Source organism: Hylobates moloch, unplaced genomic scaffold (genome assembly GCF_009828535.3).
Source record: "Hylobates moloch isolate HMO894 unplaced genomic scaffold, HMol_V3 SCAFFOLD_6, whole genome shotgun sequence".
Classification (NCBI taxonomy): domain Eukaryota; kingdom Metazoa; phylum Chordata; class Mammalia; order Primates; family Hylobatidae; genus Hylobates; species Hylobates moloch.
In genome coordinates, this window is record NW_026652281.1 from 73456057 (window position 1) to 73478531 (window position 22475).

The following is a 22475-nucleotide window of genomic DNA, read 5'->3' on the forward strand; positions in this document are numbered from 1 at the left end:
GTCTCTCTCTGTCACCCAGGCTGGAGTGCACTGGCACAATCTCGGGCCACTGCAGCCTCTGCCTCCTGGGTTCAAGCAGTTCTCCTGCCTAAGCCTCCTGAGTAGCTGGGACTACAGGCGTGCACCATCACACCCAGCTAAGTTTTGTATTTTTAGTATAGATGGGGTTTCACCATATTGCCCAGGCTGGTCTCAGACTCCTGACCTCAGGTGATCCACCCGCCTCGGCCTCCCAAAGTGCTGGGATTACAGGTGTGAGCCACCATGCTCAGCCACATATTTCCAACTTTTGATGGATTTATTGGGACATGACTGCATCATAAGTCAAGGAACATCTGCATTTCCTGCAGGGACCCTGAACCATGTTCCTGTAACACCAAATTATTGTAATTTTTGTTAACATCTGTCTTCGGGGCTGTGTTCTCTGGGGCTGAGGACTACTTTTCTGTTGTATCTTAGTATGCTAGCACAGGGTTATGATATGGGCCCTTGTGAAAAGAATGAAAACAAAGATACATGAATATTCTCATAATTCCATGCTCTTCTCTATACATCCTTTAGGGTAGTGACCATTAGGATTCCGCAGAAAGACTCCATAGTCACTTGAGATATGCAGAATCAGATCATGTGGCTAATGTGGGTATTTTGTTTCAGCACAAAGACCCCTGTCCAGACAGTCTGGCAAATATGATAAACTTTTGGCTAAGCCACCTGGAGCATGAGTCCTTCCCAGGAGGAGTATGGGCAGGAAAACAGAGCCAAGCATGCTTTGCTGCTGACTTATCTGAAAACCAGCCTTGGAGTAGCAATAAGCAAAGGGGTGAGGTGAGGCTAGGGTCGGAGTGGGATTTGGACAGGGCCTTTGGCAGGACAAGGACAACACAGTTCTGCTAGTGATTCAGGGGGCCTGGAGAAAGTATCTCTGCCCCTCAGTTTCCCCATCCATAAGTTGAAGATCGACTAGATGATCCTTAATGGCCCTTTCAACATGGATACTGTAGTGGACATCTTTAGATTTTGCCTTCCAACTATCCAGTCCTCTTTTTGTTGAGACACCTTCCCTCCATCAGCTCATGTGGGCAGATGCGCAGATTACACTTCTGACTTCAAGGGTGGGCATGTGATCCAGGCCTGGATAACCAGAGCATCTGATCCCCCTGGACAACATGATGGTTTAGGGATAGGTACGAGGCTCGAGCCTGGCCAGGGTATTCCATCTCTTTAAGAGATGGGGTCTTGCTATGTTGCCCAGGCTGGTCTCGAACTCCTGGGCTCAAGCAATCCTTCTGCCTCAGCCTCCCAAAATGCTGGGATTACAGGCATGAGCCACCTCGCCCCATCTATTCCATGTCTTTCAGCCACAATGTTAGGCTCAGGAATAGACATGTGACCTAGATGGTCCAGTAACTCTCAGTTCTGGAACATCTAACTGTAAAGGAAGAGAATATTTATGCTCAGTTGCTCAAGAGGACAGAATACAATTCAGGAGCTGCTGACCAATGTCCTGCCACTACCAGGGAGAACTTGATAATGGAGCCAACGGGGAAGAACGACCCGGCCCTGATGACAGTTGGAGCCCCTGAATACAGCTGTAGCTGAAACCAGTTACCTGTGTGTTCCTAATTACAAGAGCCAATAAATCCCCTTCTCCATTCATTCATCTGAAGGTAGTTTGAGTTGTAGTCTCTACCACTTAAGACCAAAGGAGCCCTGATCTATACAGAAACTCCATTTTTCCTCTAAGTGTTAAGAAGTCAGGCACAAAAGACTACATATTGTAGAATTTCACTTATAAGAAATGACCAGGCTTGGCCAGGAGCGATGGCTCACGCCTGTAATCCCAGCACTTTGGGAGGCCGAGGCAGGCGGATCACCTGAGGTCAGGAGTTCAAGACCAGCCTGGCCAACATGGTGAAACCCCGTCTTTACTAAAAATACAAAAATTAGCTGAGTGTGGTGGCGTGGCACCTGTAATCTCAGCTACTCGTGAGGCTGAGGCAGGAGAATCACTTGAACCCAGGAGGCAGAGGTTGCAGTGAGCTGAGATCACACCACTGCCCTCCAGCCTGGGCAACAAGAGTGAAACTCCATCTCAAAAAAAAAAAAAAAAAAAAAAACCTACTGAATTGTATAGTTTAAAATAGTGGATCTTAGAGTATGTGAGTTGTAACTAAATAAATACATAAAAAAGAAGTTTCATTATAGCCAGTGGAGCTCCCCCAGGGAGTAAATGGGAGCATCTGATCCCTCTCAGTTTCCTTGTAATAGTAATAGAAGTTACCGAAGCAAACACTGCACAATTGGAAAGTGCTTTATTTCAGGGAAATATAAAGGGAAATGAATGCTATTATAACTTGGTAGAACAGAAGAAATGGCTACCTAGCTTTGCTTTCCAACTACAAACATAAGTGAGGATCTCAGCATTTAAGGTAAAACATGATAAGCACAAAAGGAGAGTTCACTGGGGACTGGACTCCCTCATTTACTCTAGAAATTATGAGAACCAGCAGCAACATTCCTCAAGCATCCATCTCAACATCAAGTTCCTTTGTTTTATTTGCCAGATGACCAGGAATCATAGATCAGTTTGGCTGCAACTGTGTCTTCCACTGCCATTCCTAGAATAGACAGAAATTTGGTTCGCCTTTGGTCAAAACAACTTTTCCTGAAACAACCCAGGCCCAGTGGCTAGCAGTTTCCTGCTATGTGTCCATGTTGCCAGTGCCTATTGGAATAACAGGGACTGATACCCAGAGATGAGCTCAGGCTTCGATGGTCTGCAAAGGGGCAGAGAATATGATACTAAGAAACACCCACCAACAAATTGTGTGTCTTTCGAAATCTAACTCAGAGCTAAGCAAATTTTTTTTTAATTATTTTTTTTTTTTTTGAGATGGAGTCTCGCTCTGTTGCCCAGGCTGGAGTGCAGTGGCGTGATTTTGGCTCACTGCAACCTCTGCCTCCCAGGATCAAGTGATTCTCCTGCCTCAGCCTCTTGAGTAGCTGGGATTACAGGTGCATGCCACCATGCCTGGCTAATTTTTTTTTTTTGTATTTTTAGTAGAGATGGGGTTTCACCATGTTGACCAGGCTAGTTTCAAACTCCTGACCTCAGGCGATCCGCCCACCTCGGCCTCCCAAAGTGCTGGGCTTACAGGCATGAGCCACCATGCCCGGCCTGAACAAACTTTTTGAAAAGGGTCAGACAGTAAATCTTTTAGGCTTTGTGGGCCACAGGGTCTCTATTACAATTATTCAACTCTGCCTTTAGAGTAGAAAACACAGCCAACAGGTAAACAAAAGAGCCTGGCTGTGGGCTGTGTTCCAGTGAAATTATTGGTGGAACTGAAGCTTGAATTTTGTATCATTTTCAGGCATCATGAACTAGTTTCTCCCAATCATTTGAAAATCTAAAAACCATTTCTAGCTCATAGGCCACACAAAAGCAGGCAGCAGAGCAGGTCTGGCCCAAAGACAGTAGTTTTCTGACCCTTGGTCCAGTTTGAATGCTGCATCCTTTGATATCTCCCCTTTGTCTTGTAATTTTGGTAGATACCTTAACCTCTGCACCCAGCACAGATAATTAGGTGCTTGATATGCATGTGTTAGATGAAACGATGTGCCAATAAACTAATCCCCAAAAGTAAGAAAGCAAAAATTGCCAAAAAGGACAGAACAAGTTTCTGCAGCATTTTGGCTCCTTAAGTGGGGGCTGGCTGACCTCTGATCTGCCACGACCTTTGACGCTTTCAGACAAAACTGGATCCATGTGATGTCTTTGAACCAGGCTCCAGATAAAGTTTTATTGCCTTTGTCTTCCAGTGCATGAGAGATTTTAAAGACATTTACAAACCTGCAAGGCATAGATAACGTAACCAATGGCCTGGGCTCTGGGTGGCCAGAGCACTCTTGATGCTCTGCCAGGCATCAACTCTTTTGCTGCTTGATCATGAAGTATGGAAGGTCATGAGAGGGGGACAGAAGGCACTCTTGAGGGGCTCAGGATAGCAACTGTTTGCCAACCAGTTTTGGAGTATTTCAGTGTTTTAGGTGTATCAGCTCTGTTCCCACGTACTTTATTTGTTTATTTTTTGAGATGGAGTCTTGCTCTGTTGCCCAGGCTGGAGTGCATGATGTCAGCTCATTGCAACCTCCACCTTCCGGGTTCAAGTGATTCTCCTGCCTTAACCTCCCAAGTAGCTAGGATTGCAGATGTGCACCACCACGCCCGGCTAATTTTTGTATTTTTAGTAGAGACGGAGTTTCACCATGTTGGCCAGGCTGGTCTCAAACTCCTTAGCTCAAGTGATCTGCCCACCTTGGCCTCCCAAAGTGCTGGGATTACAGGCGTGAGCCACTGAGCTCAGCCTGTTCCCATGTACTTCTGTTTCCTTCAATCTCATAGGGTGGAAGAGGACCTGGGGCAAGGGACGGACTGGCCACTGGGAGCCCACCCTTTGCTGGGCTTCTATAAGGTACCCCATACAACTCAGGTGGTAGGGGGCTCCTCCTGGAAGCCCTCCTCAAAGCAGCAAGTGGCAGAGTAGGGAAGGAGGGAATGAACAGGGCTCAGGCTATACTTTCCATCTGACTCTTTCAGGTTGGGCCTCTGCCATTTCCCTTAAGGTTCCTGTCTTTTAACATCTTTGTCCCCTGCCCCCTCCACCTCTGAAGGGTACCTTCTGAGTTTCATCAAGATCTGCACCTAACTGATTCATTTTATATGCAAATCCCACCTAATCTTCACTGGTAACAGGTGGTGAGGAAACTGAGGCCTAGAGAGGTCAGATCACTTGCCTAAGGACACATGTCTTTGAGTGGCGGGGAAGGGACTCCGACCCAGGACTGCTCAGTTCCAGAGTTCATGGGCTTAACACTAGGCTAAGCCATGTAAATAATTGACCTGAATGATGGAGCACAATGATTCAGCTGCAGAGTTTGGTGACTCATTGCTCTTTGCACCAATGGGTGAACGTGCCTTGTGCTCTAGTTGGATTTGTGCCCAGGGAGCAATGGATCTTACCCAAAGACTTGAACACCGTGGTCTTCTCACAGTAGGCTGGCTTCACTCCCTTAATCACTTCTCCCAGCTCAGCAAAGATCTCGGCCTAGGAAACAAACATACGCTGACCCAGGCATGAAGCTAAAGTCTGTTCAGGGTTGGCTTTTGAAGCCAGCCCAGGGAATTCCTGAACTGGATAAGAGATAAATTTGATTTAAAAAAAAAAGAGAGAGATCCTTTGTACACTGAATGATATTAGGGAGGAGGCTGGCCCCGAAATCCTTTTGGGGTGGCATTTGCTTTTGTGATACCATAAACACAGAGATTCGAGTTGGTGCCCAGGGAGCTGACCTGCCAAGATCATTGTGTCAGTGAGGAAATAGACATGCTCTTCTCTGAACATGCATGCCAGCAGCTCCCTTCTTGTTTTATGCTGATTATAACAGTAAAATGAGGCCAGAAAGGTGGGCAACACAGTCTTACCGTGTTGGCCACATTGGGAAGGTTTCCAGGCTGCAAGAAGCTTCCAATCTCACTGCTTTATAGGACAGCCCGGCAAAAAAATAAAATCCATTGAGCTTCTTCCAGGAACACACATGTCACCACCCATAATGCCCATATTTTTCTGGAATGGAATTAAAGAGGGTTGCAAAATGTTTAGGAGCTCCTTCCCCTACAAGGAGGTGGGGTGGCTGAGGTCTCGAGCAGACCAAACTGGAAGGGAAGTTAATGAAACCCTGGGATCCAGGTGAGGCCAGCCAGGTGGCAGCCCTGACTGGGGTCAGAAGAGCCTCACCCCTGACAACAGGACATCTCCAGACTCCTTCAGGGCAGCCTCCTGGGAATCCACGTACAGCACAGCTTCCTTCATGAGCTCATCATCCAGTTCTCTCCAGTCAGGTCTGCTGGCTCCAACAGCTAAGAGACAGCAAAACAGACCCTAAGCCTAGGATTAGCGCCAAAGGCTACTAAGAAGGCCAAAGCATAGGAGAGAGGTGAAAAAGGACCCGTGAGCACACTCAGATTCAAAATACCCCCTCATTCCCCAGGCCATGCCTCTCCCAATCAGTAAGACCAGGTGTGGTGGCTCACACCTGTAATCCCAGCACTTTGGGAGGCTGAGGCAGGCAGATCCCTTGAGGCCAGGAGTTTGAGACTAGCCTGGCCAACATGGTGAAACCCTGTCTCTACTAAAAATACAAAAAATTAACCAGGCGTGGTGGCTCACGCCTGTAGTCTCTGCTACTCTGGAGGCTGAGGCATGAGAATCGCTTAAACCTGGGAGGCGGAGGTTGCAGTGAGCCAAGATCACGCCACTGCACTCCAGCCTGGGCAACAGAGTGAGGCTCCATCTCAAAAAAACAAAAAAACAAACAAACAAAAAAAACTACCTACCATTTTGCCTTTCTATTCTATATCCCACCTCATCGCTAAGAGATTTTGAGACGACAGAGCATTCATTTACAGGGTGTCTACTATCTGTGGGATGTTTTGCACATACTATTTATGGTTCTCACAAGTACATTTCAAAGTCTGGTTCTCACTTAACAGATGCACAAATGGAGGCTCAAAGAAGTGAAGGTGTTTGCCAAGGTTAAGGATCTGATGGGTGAATCTAGGTCTGAGGGAGCACCTAGGCTTTCGCACCTCTTCTGCTTAACAGGAACAACAACTTCCTCAGAAAAATCCCGAAATGGAGACATCACTTGGAGTTTATTCACACCCCACTCTCCTCTTGATCTCCATCATTCCCGTTACTTACCCCCAACCAGTTCTTTTAATATCTATTGTTTTCTTTTTGGAGAGAGGGTCTCACTCTGTTGCCCAGGCTGGAGTGTAGTGGTGCAATCAGAACTCACCACAGGCTGGGTGCAGTGGCTCATGCCTGTAATCCTAACACTTTGGAAGGCCGAGGTGGGTGGATCACTTGAGGTCAGGAGTTCGAGACCAGCCTGGCCAACATGGTGAAACCCTGTCTCCACTAAAATACAAAAATTAGCTGGGCATGGTAGTACACGCCTGTAGTCCCAGCTACCTGGAAGGCTGAGGCAGGGGAATCTCTTGAACCTGGGAGTTGGAGGTTGCAGCGAGCCAAGATTGCACCACTGCGCTCCAAACCAGGCGACAGAGCGAGATTCCATCTCAAAAAACAAACAAAAACTCACCACAGCCTCAAACTCCTGAGCTCAAGTGATCCTCCCGCCTCAGCCTCCCAAACTGTTGGGACCACAGGCGCCTGCCACCGTGCCCCTTTCCCTCTCCTCACCCCCGGTTCTCTCTTAACCCGTGACCAAAAAAAAAAAAAAAAAAAAAAACCCAGTGTCAGGGTCATGGAGGAGTCTCAGCAGAAAGAAAACTGGCTCCATCCTGGCCCTGAACTATCACATCCTCTATGGAGTCCGGGACCAGAATGATGAATCCAAGGTGTCATGCCCCCTGGCACCGGGACACAGGAGAATGCAGAGGCTGCCATCAAATGCCTGCAAGGCCAGGGAGGTAATGAAAATGAACAAAGCTGGTCAGAGGGACTGGATTAGATGTGGTGGAGACTGAGGGGTGGAGAAGCCAGCGGGCCCTTCCAAAGGGGACAGTCATTGTTCAGCTCCAGCTAATCATTACCACGTGTGAATGTAGAGCCACTGTTACCAGATAGCCCCAGTTGTTTTCTTAAAAGAGAAACAGGAAATCTATTTGCATATGTCACTCCTTGAGTTTTAGATCACTCTATGGTCCAAACCAAACACATCTACTGGCTGGATCCAGCCCCTGGCCGGCTAGTCTTTGAAAACTGCTGTAAAGCCTTATACAAATATAAGACAGCATTTATATGCCTTCTTCCACTGCCGCCCAGTTTTCTCCCTTTGTTCCCTCCCGTTCTGTTCTCCCTCATTCTAATTTCCAAAGAGTTGTGTAAAAATGTCCATCTTGAAGGTTGTTTGTGCGGAGAGTTCTATAGAACAAAAACACTAGCTAAGGAAGCTTGTAAATAAATCATAAGCTGGTGGGAACAAAACCCCCGTTTCTCAGGCCACTCCTTCTCACTGGACTGTTTCCCCCGCACAGCAACTGCTCACGAGCGGGGCGAGTTCTCAAAGGGTTGTGTGAGGTCACTCAGGCGGATGGAGGTGGGCCAGGCAGTAAAGAGAGAGAGGCCTGACTCAAATAAGGCTCTGGCTTGGCTGTGATGGGGCTAAATGAGTGAGGGTCGAAGACAGGCTTGACAGGGTGTCGGGGCAGGAGGAGGGAGGCATGGGGGAGGTTGGAACTGGGCCTGTCCCTCCGCTGAGCTGTAAACTAAGTAAAATCTGTTGTTGGTGTTTCCCTGTTGTCTGCGCTTGTGACACATTTTTCTTAAATGTATGTGTTGCCTCTGTGAACACATAAACCAATTTTGTCCCTGGGCCAGGAAAACAGAAGAGATGCCTTGACTCAAAATCAAGTCAGCCCTTCCTGGAGAGTGATTCCAAGTGAGAGGGATCCAACATAAGGGAGATTGTCTGTGGCTGGATGTGAGGATGGAGAGTCCATATGATGGGGAATTTGGGTCGTCTCTGGGAGCTGAGAATGGCCCCAAGGAAAGAGGCTCCCCCATCCTCCAGTGTAAGAAACTGAATCCTGCCACACCATGGGAGCCTGGAAGAGGACCCCCGAGCATGAGATGAGATTGCAGCCCGGATGTTGCCCAATTTCTTTTTTGTGAGACTTTGCGCAGAGGATCCAGCTACCCACACCCAGTCTCCTGAACCACAGGAACTGTGAGATGATAATAATGTGTTGTTTTAAGCTGAAAAAAATCAAGTCCATCCTCCTGAAGATGCAGCCTTGGAAACCCATTTCACCATGAACTGGTTCCTTTTGATTTCCCAAGTCCTTCCAGAAATGGTCTTATTGTCCATAAACTCAGCCCTGACTTACCCATTCCCTGGACCCAATCTGACCACCAGTCCCATGCAGCCTGAGACTTTCAAATTACTTTGATCCATTCCTCAAACACACCATGTTCGCTTCCACACTCAAGGCCTTTGCATCTGCTGTTCCCTCTACCTGGAATGCCTTTCCTTCAGCTCTTGGCATGGCTGGCTTTTCCTCCTCATTCAGGTCACAGCTCAAAAACCACATCTTAGAGGGCTTCTCAGATAACCCTATTGAAAACACCTCTCTCTGCTTCTACCTTCCACTTCCACCACCAGCCTCTATCACTCAGGGCCTTGTTCTTTCCAGTCTCATCTTCAGCCAGAACTACCTAGTTCCTCTGTGTTTGTTTGTTGTCTATCTCTCCTCACTGAAATTAACCACCAGGAAACCTGTGACCTTGACTGCCTGGTTATTGTGGCATCCCCAGCATCTAGAATAGCGCCTGGCACACGGTAGAGATTCAGTCAGCATGTATGATTGAATGCGTCATCATTTGACTTGGCTCTCGCTGGCTCATCTGCCCACGTGTGCAAAGCTCTTAGCTTCTGAGTTCACACCATGTGCTTGTCACTAAAACACAGGGTACCGAGACCATCTTTAAATCCTCTAGAATTTGCCTGCTCTGCTCACCAGAATCAGTCTTTCTGTTGGAAGGCAATCATGAGTATTATTTAAAGCTTGGACTCTGAGGACAGAGTGCCTCAGTTCAAATCTCAGCTCTGCCATCAAGAACCTCTGATTTGGGGCTGGGCGCAGTGGCTCACGTCTGTAATCCCAGCACTTTGGGAAGCTGAGGTGGGCAGATCATTTGAAGTCAGGAGTTCGAGACCAGCATGGCCAACATGGTGAAACCCCATCTCTACTAAAAATACAAAAAAATTAGCTGGGCATGGTGGCGCGTGTCTGTAATCTCAGCTACTCGGGAGGGTGAGGCAGGAGAATCACTTGACACGGGCGGCAGAGGTTGCAGTGAGCACAGATCATGCCACTGCACTCCAACCTGGGTGACAGAGTGAGACTCCATCTCAAAAAAAAAAAAAAAAAAAAACCAGAAAACCTGTGACTTTGGAAAAGTTATATAATTTCTCCATGCCTTGGTTTATCCCCCAGCAAAATGGGGTTTATGATAGTAGTTCCTGCCTCATAAGTTGCTTATAAGTATTAAATGACATTATACATAGAATAATGTCATTTAATATACAAAGAATTATACAAAGAGTTCGGGACAGCACCTGCAATAGTATTAGATATAGACCAGCTCTTGCTATAACACCCAGGGCCATCTGAAGGTCTACAGAGGCCCCAGGCACCTCATGTCTAGAGTCCCCTCTCCTGACCCTCATCTTATCATACATATTAGAAAGCATATATATGTCACATAAAAATTACAGAACAAAAGAAATTTAAAGTTTTATAATTCTTAGTGTTAAGAAAAAATGAATCATTTGGCCTTTGTGATTTAAATTTCATCGTATTTCAGAATTGAGCTGTGAATTACCATTTACCATAATTTTACATGTTATGGCCAGGCATAATGGCTCATACTTGTAATCAATCACAGCACTTTGGGAGGCTGAAGTGGGTAGATTGCTTGAGGCCAGGAGTTTGAGACTAGCCTGGCCAACATGGTGAAACCTCATCTCTACCAAAAATTACAAAAAATTAGCTGGGCATGGTGGCACATGCCTGTAGTCCCAGCTACTCAGGAGGCTGAGATGAGAGAATTGCTTGAACCCAGGAGGCAGAGGTTGCAGTGAGCTGAGATCTCGCCACTGCACTCCAGCCTGAGCGACGGAGTGAGACCCTGTCTCAAAAAAAGAAAAAAAAATTACATTTTATAGAATATTAAATATTCATTAGTTTCAAGTTTGTAATTTCCCTTTTACATTTTTTGGAGCAAATATTGTTTGTTTGTTTTTTAAGACAGAGTCTCACTCTGTTGCCCAGGCTAAAGTGCAGTGGCACAATCTTGGCTCACTGCAACCTCTCCCTCCTGGGTTCAAGCCATTCTCGTGCCTCAGCCTCATGAGTAGCTGGGACTACAGGTGCAAGCCACCATGCCTGACTAACTTTTGTATTTTTAGTAGAGACGGGGTTTTGCCATGTTGACCAGGCTGGTCTCAAACTCCTGGCCTCAAGCAATCCACCTGCCTCAGTTTCCCAAAGTGCTGGGATTACAGGCATGAGCCACTGCACCCGGCCAACTATTGTTTTTTTTCAATCTCACACATTTTCAAGGCCCTTAAATAGCTTGGGCATTCTGCATGAATAAACTGGCTCTGCAGATGTAGCCGACTGGTCCAGTCCAGAGAGGAGCCTGGCCACCACCCATCATGCCTTATGGAGCCACTCTACTTACCATTGATGTGAGCCCCTGGCTTCACCCATTCACCAAACAAAATGGGCTCTGTCGCCAGGGTGACTGTGATGATCACATCTGCACCTGCCACAGCCTCCTGGACCGAAGAACAGACCCGTACCTCTCCTTGCACTGTGTCTGCAAACTTCTCTGCATTTTCTTTGGTGCGGTTCCATATCCTCACCTTCATTGAGAGTAACAAGAAGGACATTGGTGCCATTTTTTGGCTGCTTATGTTACACTGAGCCCAGGGATGCGAAGGGAAAGTTGAACCGCTCTGGGATAGGGGCTGGTGGTTATCTAAATCACTCCTAAATCATTCCCCATGGAGAATGGACATTTGATCAGGGGTACAGCATTAACTTAGACACCTAGCCAGGTATTTGAAAATGAGCATTCTCTACCACTTTCCCCTTTTAAAAAGGGTGGAAGTATTTCACTTCTAGGCCAAGATGCACAGCCTCAATAGCTTCATAGCTAGTATATATTAATAGCATAATGATTAGCAGAGCAAGTTCTGGAGCCAGGTAGGCTTGGAACCAATCTCTACTCTGCTATTTCCTGAAATTGCTTCATGTCATTCAGCCTTAGTTTCCACGTCTGTAAAATGGAAATGATAACTGGCAAAGTCTGTGTGGAACTCACACTTTATATCTGAGACCCCATAAAGGAGTTGTAATGGGTGGGAGATTCATACAAAGGATTATTTATGACAATGTTTTTCATGGAATAACTTGATCGGTGAAGAATACTTAGGAAATTCAATATCAGACGAGTTTGAAGGTAAATGGCACCGCCAATGAAAAGGCCAAGAATGGTAGCTACGGCTGGAATCCTGAAAGGTGCTGGGGTTGGGGGGTGAGGCAATGGCCTCGCCAGGAGCTGGGGACTTGCCGACTTGCTTGACAGGTTTCAATGTTTGGGTCAAGGGCTTGTCACCCGTCAACTGAAAAGGCCTACAGAATTTCTCATAAGGAAATATAATACATACGGAAACAAACAATGTCTAAGCAAGTTCACCAAGCAAGGTGAAAAACAGGACATTTTGCCCAGCCAGAAGTGCACGGTTAACCTCTTCACCCTTCTTGATAGAAGACTATGCAAATTTTATGCAAAAATTAGATAACCTGAAAAGTGATGTTAGAACACTCAGTGAGAGAGGATATAAAATGGTGCGTATCTAACATGACTAAAGCTATGTTATAAAAAGCTGAAGAGGGAAGATCAGAAAACATTAACTGCCTTTGAAAACAGATAAAAGGGCATTTTTCTTTTGTTTTCTTCCTTATATTAAAAGTAATGGCAACTGGGCGCAGTGGCTCATGCCTGTAATCCCAGAACTTTGGGAGGACAAGGCAGGTGGATCACCTGAGGTCAGGAGTTCGAGACTTGCCTGGCCAACATGGTGAAACACTGTCTCTACTAAAAATACAAAAATTAGCCAGGCGTGGTGGTGGGCACCTATAATCTAAGCTACTGGGGAGGCTGAGGCCCAAGAATGGCTTGAACCCGGGAGGTGGAGGTTGCAGTGAGCCGAGATTATGCCACCGCACTCCAGCCTGGGTGACAGAGCGAGACTCCATTTCAAAAAAAAAAAAAAAAAGTCATGGCCAAAACTGCAATTACTTTTGCACTCACCTAATAGTCTATATTTCCCAAGGCAGTGGTTTTATTTTCATCATTAAATCATACTTTAAATTTGCTTCATCCCTTTCATACACACACATAAAATAACAATAGCATCAAACATTCCCAGGGGGAAGCATGAGCCGCAGCGGGGGGAAGGTGGACCAGTATGGAGACTGCAAAAGAGAGAGGCTATTGGCCTCCTGGTCTCCAGGTCTCATCCCACCCAGCTTCTTGATCCACAACCTTGAATACTTAAAAACTCTGGATTCTCCTAAGAAAAACATAATAGACCGGGGCTAAAAGGACAACTGAATGTATACAAGAGATATAATAGAATCTTTTAACCGTGTAAGCTCGCTGCATCCTCAGGCAAATGCCCTGTGAACTGAGGACTGGAAACAGGTAATCAGATCTTCCCCTGACTCTTATCCTCCCTCCCCTCCATCAGGGCTTCTGAGAAGTCATGAAGTACAAGACTGGTCTAGATGGGGCTCACAACTTAATTATTTCAGAATAACCTGTGGTGCAGTGAAGGGGTATAGACAGGTCAAGGACCACCCCCTTCCCTCTTCTCTCTCACTCCCACCCCTGGACTTACCTCCTTAAAGGAGAACTGCTCTGTGAAGATCTCATAATGGCTGTAGGCCTGGACCCCAGCCCCAAGGATGCACAGCACTTCACTGCTGGGGGGTTTCAGAAACTATGTGAGAGAAATGAAGTGGCAAAGGTCAAGGGAGACCCTAGCAGATGGGTACAAAACTAAGCTGGTTTGAGTATCAGGTGACTTCTGCCCTCTCTTCTGCCTCCCTCAAGAGCTTGCAGGCAATCAACAGAATTTCCTTTTGTGTCTTAGTTTCCCCTGTGTCAAGTGGGAAAAGAAGGAAGAAGGCTTCACTGAACAGCTAATGTATGCCAATGCTTTGCCCCCATGATCTCATTTAGTCTAGACATTGGCCCTACGAGTTGGGGACTCCTATTATCTTCTTCTTACAGATGAAGAGACTGAGGTTGCCCTGGTAACAGAAAGGTGAACTTGCCCTGAGTCTTACAACTACTTTTTAAAATTATTTATTTATTTATTTTTTTTTTTTAGACGGAGTCTCGCTCTGTGGCCCAGGCTGGAGTGCAGTGGCATGATCTTGGCTCATTGCAACCTCCGCCTCCTGGGTTCCGGTGATTCTCCTACCTCAGCCCCCCGAGGAGCTGGGATTATAGGAGTGCGCCACCACACCCAGCTAATTTTTGTATTTTTGACAGAGATGGGGTTTCACCATGTTGGCCAGGCTGGTCTCAAACTCCTGACCTCAGGTGATCTGCCCACCTCGGCCTCCCAAAGTACTGGGATTACAGATGTGAGCCACCACACCTGGCCAGGTCTTACAACTATTAAAGGGCACAGTGTGGCTTTAAATTCACGTCTTCCATACTCCAAAGCCCACGTCCTTTCTTCATATCTCAGGTACATGCTCAGTCATACCCACTTCTCAGAGCTCTGAGCTACTTCTAAGACTTGCCTGGATTCTGTGAGCCCTTCCTTCCCGGGGTTCTAGCTATATTCGCTGGGCCCACTCTGTTGATCCTTTCACAGCCTCTGTCTTCCTCTAAAGACAAATGTAGAATTAGCATTTGTGGCACCTCCTGAGGGTGTCTGTGTTTGACAGCAGGATTCTGTGATCAACTCATGTCCAGTGCCACCTCTCCAATGAAGCCTTTCTGACCTCCTTGATAGAATGCACCAGGCTATAGCACTTATTTGTTTGTAGATTTTCTTCTACAGGTCTTTAAGCCCCATGAGGACAGAGGTAGTCTTATTTGCACAGAACTGGTACATACCTACTATGACCTACAAGAGGTAGCACTGGGCTTCTCAACCTCAGTGTACTACTAACATTTGGGCTGGACAACTCTTTGTTGGGGAGGGCCACCATCCTGTGTATCATAGGATATGCAACAGTATCTCTGGTTTCTATCCATTAGATGTTAGTAGCATTTTCCACCCCTTCAAGTTGTGGGAACTAAAAATGTCTGCACACTCCTAAATGTCTCTGGAGCAGGTGGCAAACTCATGCTCAGTGGAGAACCACTGGCATAGAGGAAAGACATCCTTTGGCCCTCGACACCGTATGTATTAAATAAAACCCTCTTCTGCCTTTTCTCTACTTCATTTAGTAAACTTTGAGTTCCCCATGGTCTGTTCTTTCGTAAAATGCTACTCACTGGAATTCTGGAGTATAATATTTAAAAAGTGAAAAGTCTTCTTAACTACTAATTACTAGCAAAACAGCATCTCTGAAATATTAGGAATTAATATTATCTCCCGCAGCTACCGAAGGAGAGATACCATTCTGTGCCATAAAATATAGTTCAATGTCTCTGATTTGAAAAGGTTTCAAAATGATAATATCCACAAGACTAGAAATCTTATGTTTCTGTCTGATAAGGATAATTGGATTCTTTTCCTTGTTACCATTTTCTTCTGTTCTCAGTTAATATGAATCTATTCTTGAAAGTACAGGTGAGCTTCAGAAATTGTTACAGTATCCCATAAAAATAACCTTCAACTTGCTAAACTAAATGTGTAATTCTGATTGGTTGTTTTACTTGATAATTTGTTGCCCTGGTAATAGTGTGATAATTGATATTTTTAAAATTTTTTTTTTTTGAGACAGTCTCGGTTTGTTGCACAGGCTGGAATGCAGCGGTGTGATCTCAGCTCACTGCAACCTCTGCTTCCTGGGTTCAAGCAATTCTCATGCCTCAGCCTCCCGAGTAGCTGGGATTACAGGCATGTGCCACCATACCTGGCTAATTTTTTTTTTTTTTTTGGTAGAGATGGGGTTTCTCCATGTTGGCCAGGCTGGTCTTGAACTCCTGACCTCAAGTGATCCACCTGCCTTGGCCTCTGAAAGTGCTGGGATTACAGGTGTAAGCCACTGCACCCAGCCAATTTTTAATAATATGTTTATAAGATTTATTAAACAGCATTAGTGGCACTTCAGTCTTTTCTCATAAGCATGCAGGTTATTAAGTACATGTATATGAATCTGCTAGGTTTCTCATTTAAAGAGTCTGAAAGTCTGTTTCATTTGCATTTGCCAAGGCCTTGCATTGTCTGGCCCTCCTATCTCTAAAGCCCTCTCTCATACCATCATGCCATATTCCCCTGCACTTCCTGTCTTCCAGCCATACTGGCTTCCTTGCAGCTTCCCAAGCTCATGTACTTCCTTCAACCACAGGGCCTCTGCATGAATTAACTCCTTGCCGTAGGATGCTAGGCTGCTTTGTCCCCTCTCCCCCTCACAAGTAACTCTTATTATCCTTCAATCTCAGCTCAAATATCCCTTACAGAGGCACAGCCACAGGCTAGATCAAGACATACTGCTTTACACTCTTAGAGCACTTGTCAGCGTTGTAGTTTCATATTTATTGGTGTGAATTTTTTTTTTTTTTTTTTGAGACTGAGTCTTACTCTGTCATCTAGGCTGGAGTGCAGTGGTGTGATCTTGGCTCACTGCAACCTCCGCCTCCAGGATTCAAGCAATTCCCTTGCCTCAGCCTCCCGAGTAGCTGGGATTACAGGCACCCGCCACCATGCCCAGCTAATTTTTTTTTTTTTTTTTTAGTAAAGATGGGGTTTTTCCATGTTGGCCAGGCTGGTCTTGAACTCCTGACCTTAGGCAATCTGCCTGCCTCAGCCTCCCAAAGTGCTGGGATTGCAGGCGTGAGCCAGTGCGCCCAGCCTATTGATGTGATCTTTGGACTATATCTTGCCTCCCCCACTGGACCCTGTGCTACATGAGGGCAAGTACTGTATCTGGTTTTGTTTACCCCAGGCTGAGCATAGAACCTTGCACTTGGTGGACACTCAAATATTTGTTGAATAAATGCATGTCAGTGCTAAACCTTAATATATACTGTCACCTTGAGAAAACATATCAGAGTCTTCAATGAAGCTTATGTGAGACCCAAGCACAAAAAATGTATTATGTTCATCAGACCCTAGAGCTCCATATACTTATTCTCCCCGACAAAAGCCCTAAATAAAAGAGAAATGATTGACAAGAAAATATTCTACTCTCAAGGCAACAAGTAAAATAGACCCTTTGTTCCTTATTGAAACAGTTCATCTGAGCCCTTGGAAATAAAGCTGTGAAGTTTCAGCCTAAACTTTGAAGTGTCTAAACTTTGAAGTGTCAACCCAAGGCTTCTTGATTCTTCTGGGAGCACAGATTTTTATTAATGCAATAAAGCAGTGTTATTGCAGGCTGGGTCTACAAAAGTGTGGTTTCCAGACCTAGTTGATCCTTACTCTCTGTGATTTTGATTCAGTAGGCATGGGAATTTGAGTTTTTAAAAACTTCCCTAGCTAATGCTGCTGCATAGCTTGTTTCTGTTGGAAACTTCTTATCTGGGACAAGACCATGTGGCCTCAAAAGGACCCACAGGAACCTGGTTGTATGACTTCAGGAAACCCAAGTTTCTATTCTTTTATGCATAAAATGAGGCCATTAATACTTTCTCTGCCTTCCTCACAGAAACTCGTAGTCCAGACAAGGGGCTGGAAATGATTTTGAAAAAGACTAAAGCTCTTTACAAATGACAGGCAGTAATACGAGATTCATTCTGTTCCCAAATTACCAGCAAACATAGCAAGGAGTCCTTGATTACTTCAATTGAATCAGGTCTGGATATAGCTAAAAACCAGTTCATTGAGGTGGGTGCTGTTGGTCTACTCCCTTCGTATACAATTACCAGATTAATCCTCTCATTCTTCCCTCCCCAGCAGGTATCTAGAAAACCTCAACATACAACCTGAACACCTGGTCTTTGCTGCTGCAACTTTCCCTGGGTTACCATGTTTCCTTTATAATAATTTAGGAAAACCAGTGTCCCAAGACCTTGTACTTCCACATTGAATGTGAAAGACTCCAGACTTCAATCGTTCCCACAGACACCCTGTTTTCTAAGCCTCATCCTCTTAACTCTAACTTTTAAAAATGCTGTTTTTCTTATAGGATGCCTTGACATTGCTTGGGAACGTCATCACCGCCATTGCTTACTGTTCCCTCTGCCTGAAGTGCCCCTCCGTGTTTTTGCATGGTTCGCTAACTCACTGCTTTCAGCTTTGACTCAAATGTCACCTTCTCAGGGAGGCCTTTCTTGGATAATGTAAAACGTGACACCTTCTCCAATACTCTCACTTCTGCTTTATCTTCACCTTTCTAACATGTTATGTGGCGTTTTGGGTTATTATTGGTTTTGTTTTTTAGTAAATTCTAAGCACACTATTAATCATTTATTAATATTTACTATTTAATTACATATTATTTATTACTATGTAACACATTATTAAACTCAAAAGATGTTTTTGTTTGTTTTGTTCTGTTTTGTTTCATTTTTTGTTTTGTTTTTTAAGACAGAGACTCACTCTGTTGCCCAGGCTAGAGTGCAGTGGCTCGATCTGGGCTCACTGCAACCTCTGCCTCCTGAGTTCAAACGATTCTCCTGCCTCACCCTCCCGGGTAGCTGGGATTATAGGCACCCACCACCACAACCAGCTAATTTTTGTGTTTTTACAAGAGATGAGTTTTCACCATGTTGACCAGGCTGGTCTCCAACTCCTGACCTCAAGTGCTCCCAAAGTGTTGGGATTACAGGCATGAGCCACTGTACCCGGCCTGTATTTCCCTTTTTATTGGTATTGTCTACCTCCCCTGTGTGTGCCCCTCTGTTTTTCTCACTGCCATTTCCCTAACATTTAGAACAGTGCCTGACACATGATAGAAGCTCAGTCAATACTTGTCAAATGAATACAAGGATCTGGCTTGGATCTGTTCAGTTCACTCAGCCTCTTGTGCAGTACTAGCTTTGGTCTATGGGACAATTATACTGTCTTACCAGGGGCAATGTGGTACAGGGACAAGAAGCCAGTCCTGGAAGCCAGAGAGGTCAGGTATTAAATTCTTACTCTAGGACTTATTAGCTGCGTGATCCTGGGCAATTCACAGAAGCTCTCTGAGCCACATTCCTTGACCTGGAAGGTGGAGAGAATTTCTCATTTCTATTCTTCAGGACTGATGGGAAGATTGAGAATTATGCACGTAAGGTACTTGAAATCTGGTCATGCACATTAAATGGTAGCTAATAATTTCGTGAATTACTGATATATCTGACATCTGGAGTTCCAGCTATGTCCAACAGGAAACCAAAATAAGTTCCCCACTTCTCCTTTAGTCTCTCAAGATTGAGGCAGCAGACCCCATCCGACAGCTCACCTTGATAGTACAGCCAGCCATTCATCTTACCTTGGTGGCAATGGCAGAAACTGCAGCTGTTCTCTTTGCAGTTATGACATTTCCATCCATGACCTTGGAGGAAAGGAGAGACAGTGAGCAAGGTGAACCCTTGTCCACTGCATAAATTAGAAGAAACAGTTCTAAAATATTAGCTTAGGAAGTTTTATAGCATCCTACAAACAGCACGGGTTTGGCGTCAGACCTGGATCTGATTCCTCCACTTAAGAGATACGCGACTTTGAACAAACACTTTAATCTTTAAGCACTGGTTTCCTCACCTGTAAAAACAAAGATAATGCCAGCCATTCAGAGGGTTATTGTGAGGATTAAATGCACTGGCTTATCTGGAAACATCTAGCACATGGTGAGCCCTCAAGAACTGCCCATTTTCTTTTCTTGCCCTAGATTTCTCAAAACACCAAATTAAGAAGGAACTTGAGAGAGAAGGTTGCCATTTGACATCTGGACAAGGGCCATGAAACTCTTAGTGGCTCTCCGTTCCTGCTGCACATGTGGAAAGCTTTGTGAAGATGCTCAGATACCACCCTTAGATTAACCCAGTCTGTATCTCTTCCAGGAGTGAGACCCAGACAGCCCAGGTGATTCTGATACACAGCGAAGGCTGAAAATCATGCCTCACTAGTAAAAACCATCCTCTGTGCTCCTCTCTAAGTTATTCATCTCAGCTGACCATCAAAAAATAGGCATCATCAACCTCATTTTACAGATGAGGAAGTGAATCATCAAATTACTGAGCAGATTCAGCTGTCATCTAGTTGGAAAGCCTTGGGTTCTACCCCCCTGGGGAACCGCTGTTGGCAGGTAGTATGAATGCCATCTCCACTGGATGAGTATAAGTTGGGGAGAGCTAGATATTCTCAAAGGAGTGTTAAACAGCCAGATTATTTGGCGATCCAGAAATTCAGGGGAAAAGGAAGGACATTGTAAGACCCAGCTTGGAGTGCACAGACTGTAAGAGTTAACTGTCAGAAAGACCTAGGAGTGATTCTTGAGTCTTTCACTAACCAGCTGTGTGACCTCAAGCAAAGTGACTCTACTAACCCGAGCCTCAAGGACCTCAAAAGAAATTGGGGAGAAGGGGAGTTAATAAAAACACCCGTAGGCCGGGCACGATGGCTCACGCCTGTAATCCCAGCACTTTGGGAGGCCGAGGCAGGTGGATCACGACGTCAGGAGATCAAGACCATCCTGGCTAACACGGTGAAACCCTGTCTCTACTTAAAAAAAAAAACACCCATAGAGGAATTTCTCAGAATTGAATGTGATCAGCGTCTCCTTCTTGGCACATAAGTGCCCAATATGTAGCAGTTAAAATGGTGGTGGTCTTAGAAGAGTCTGGACCTATGGACCGTGGACTTAGACTGAGCAGCTCTGAAGTCCAGCCATGCTAATTGTTGGTTACATAAACCTCGATAAGTTGAACATAGTTGCTCTGACTCGGTTTCCTCATCTATAAAGTGGGAGTAATCATATTACCCATATCATAGAATAGTTTTAAGTATTAAGAGGATTAATAAATGTGAAATGCTTAGAACAGTGCCTGATGCATTAAAAAGTACTCCATAAACACGAGCTACTGCTACCTTTTGATACTACGGTTAGATATTAAAACAGGTCGCAATTTAATAAAATAAACTTGTTGAGAAAATGAAAAAAATTAAAATTAAAAAAAAAAACAGGTCACACCGTATACCCCTCTGAAAGGACTCCCAGGGATTATAGAACACCCCTTCTTTTCCATGTCGACAAGGATTCAGTAAGTCAGTCTTCCCTTGGCTAATGGGTTCGTTCAAGCTGTGTATTTGGGGTAACTGAGTATAGGACAAGGACATATGCAAGAATGACAAGATTATTATTTCCACATTGTCACATGCTTGAGGCAGCAGTGGGCGCTGGTGCTGTGTTATGCATCCTCAGGCAGTCCTAGAAATAGATACATGGACACAGATAACCTTCACTGTTGCTGGTATCCAGTCACTTGCAGAGGGGCACGCGTAGTCACAATCAAGACTCCCCTTGCTGTGGAGAACTTACTTTTGAGCTTAAATCTGGGCCCAGGGGCCCCATTCCACCCCGGGACAGGAAGTTGCTCACCGCCAGCAGGGTGCCATTGCTGGGCTCAAAGAGTAGCACAGTAGCCTGGTGGGAGGGGACGACCGGGGTGATGCTGTGGTCCTCGTAGAAGGTGACCAACTTGGTGGTCAGGGCATCCTCTGCAGCACTGTAGGCGGGCATGACCCCCAGGTAGCTACAAGGAGAGAGGGAGTAGCTTCAGCCCCTTCCCATCAATGCTGGGGTCTCTTAGTATCCATATACCTTACTTTTTCTTTCCTTCCTCACCGCCCCACTGGCCCTCTTCCAGCCCCCGCATCCCTCTGCCCTTCCCTTAGACACTATGCATAGTATGTTCAGAAGTCTGGCTCTGGATCAGAAAACCATTCCAGCTCTGCCACTTAGTAGCTGTGTAAGCTTAGGTAAGTCACTTAACCTCTCTGAGTCTCAGTTTTCCACCAATCAAATGGTGGCATCAGTACCTCCCTAGGTGGAGAGTGTGCTGAAATAAAGTAACACCTGTAAAACGCCCACTTAGCACACCGGGTAGCGCCTATTAAAAGTGGCAGCTGTTAGCAACGATTAGGCAAGCAGTCTCTTCCCTTCTCCCACCCCTCCTCTTCCTGCTCCTCCTCTTCCCCCTTTCCAGCTTCTCCTTCCCCTGACCCCGACCCTCCTCACTCACCCCCTGTGCTTGGTCACCGGCACCACGGTGCGCACGGGCTGCATGACCCCTCCTTCGGGACCGCTGGAGAAGTTGGCCAGGGCCGTCTCTAGAGGCGGGATGAGGAGGCTGGAGCTGCGGAGGTGTTCCTCCACCTCGGCCGCGCTCAGGAACGCTGGTACCCGGCTCATCTCGCCACCTGCCTTCTAACCTCAGTCTCCGCACCGCGATCCACGTACCCTCGGCTGTGCCCTTTATGAGCGCGCCCGCCGCGCTGCGGAGCCGCCTGCTGGTCACAGCCCAGCCTCCGGGGGCGGAGCAACCCCGCCCCGCCCCGCCAGCCCTCTCCTCCCCCTTCGCCCACCTTGACCCCTAAGGGCGGGCGAGATGGGTCCCTTCCAGCGACGGATTCCCCAAGGTGGACATCGAGGTGGCGTGCTGGGAGTCAATATTGTTCGGTCCACTTTCTAAGTTCCTGTAATCAGCTGTAGCCACATTCCTTGACTTTTGCATCCTACCTAACCCCTCCCTATTAAC

The 22475-nt window shown here is 46.0% G+C and overlaps 1 protein-coding gene across 1 annotated transcript; it reads right to left on the reverse strand.

Annotated features, from left to right (window-relative positions):
• Positions 1–2295: 2295 nt before the first annotated feature.
• Positions 2296–22222, reverse strand: CRYM (crystallin mu). Its single transcript, XM_032157086.2, has 8 exons — positions 21960–22222; positions 21317–21470; positions 19211–19273; positions 13504–13605; positions 11277–11460; positions 5799–5920; positions 5024–5108; positions 2296–2618 (listed from the first exon to the last, which is right to left on the reverse strand). Exons 1-8 carry the CDS (start codon positions 22127–22129, stop codon positions 2554–2556), a joined length of 945 nt encoding a protein of 314 aa, XP_032012977.1. The 5' UTR covers positions 22130–22222; the 3' UTR covers positions 2296–2553.
• Between the last annotated feature and the right edge of the window lie 253 nt (positions 22223–22475).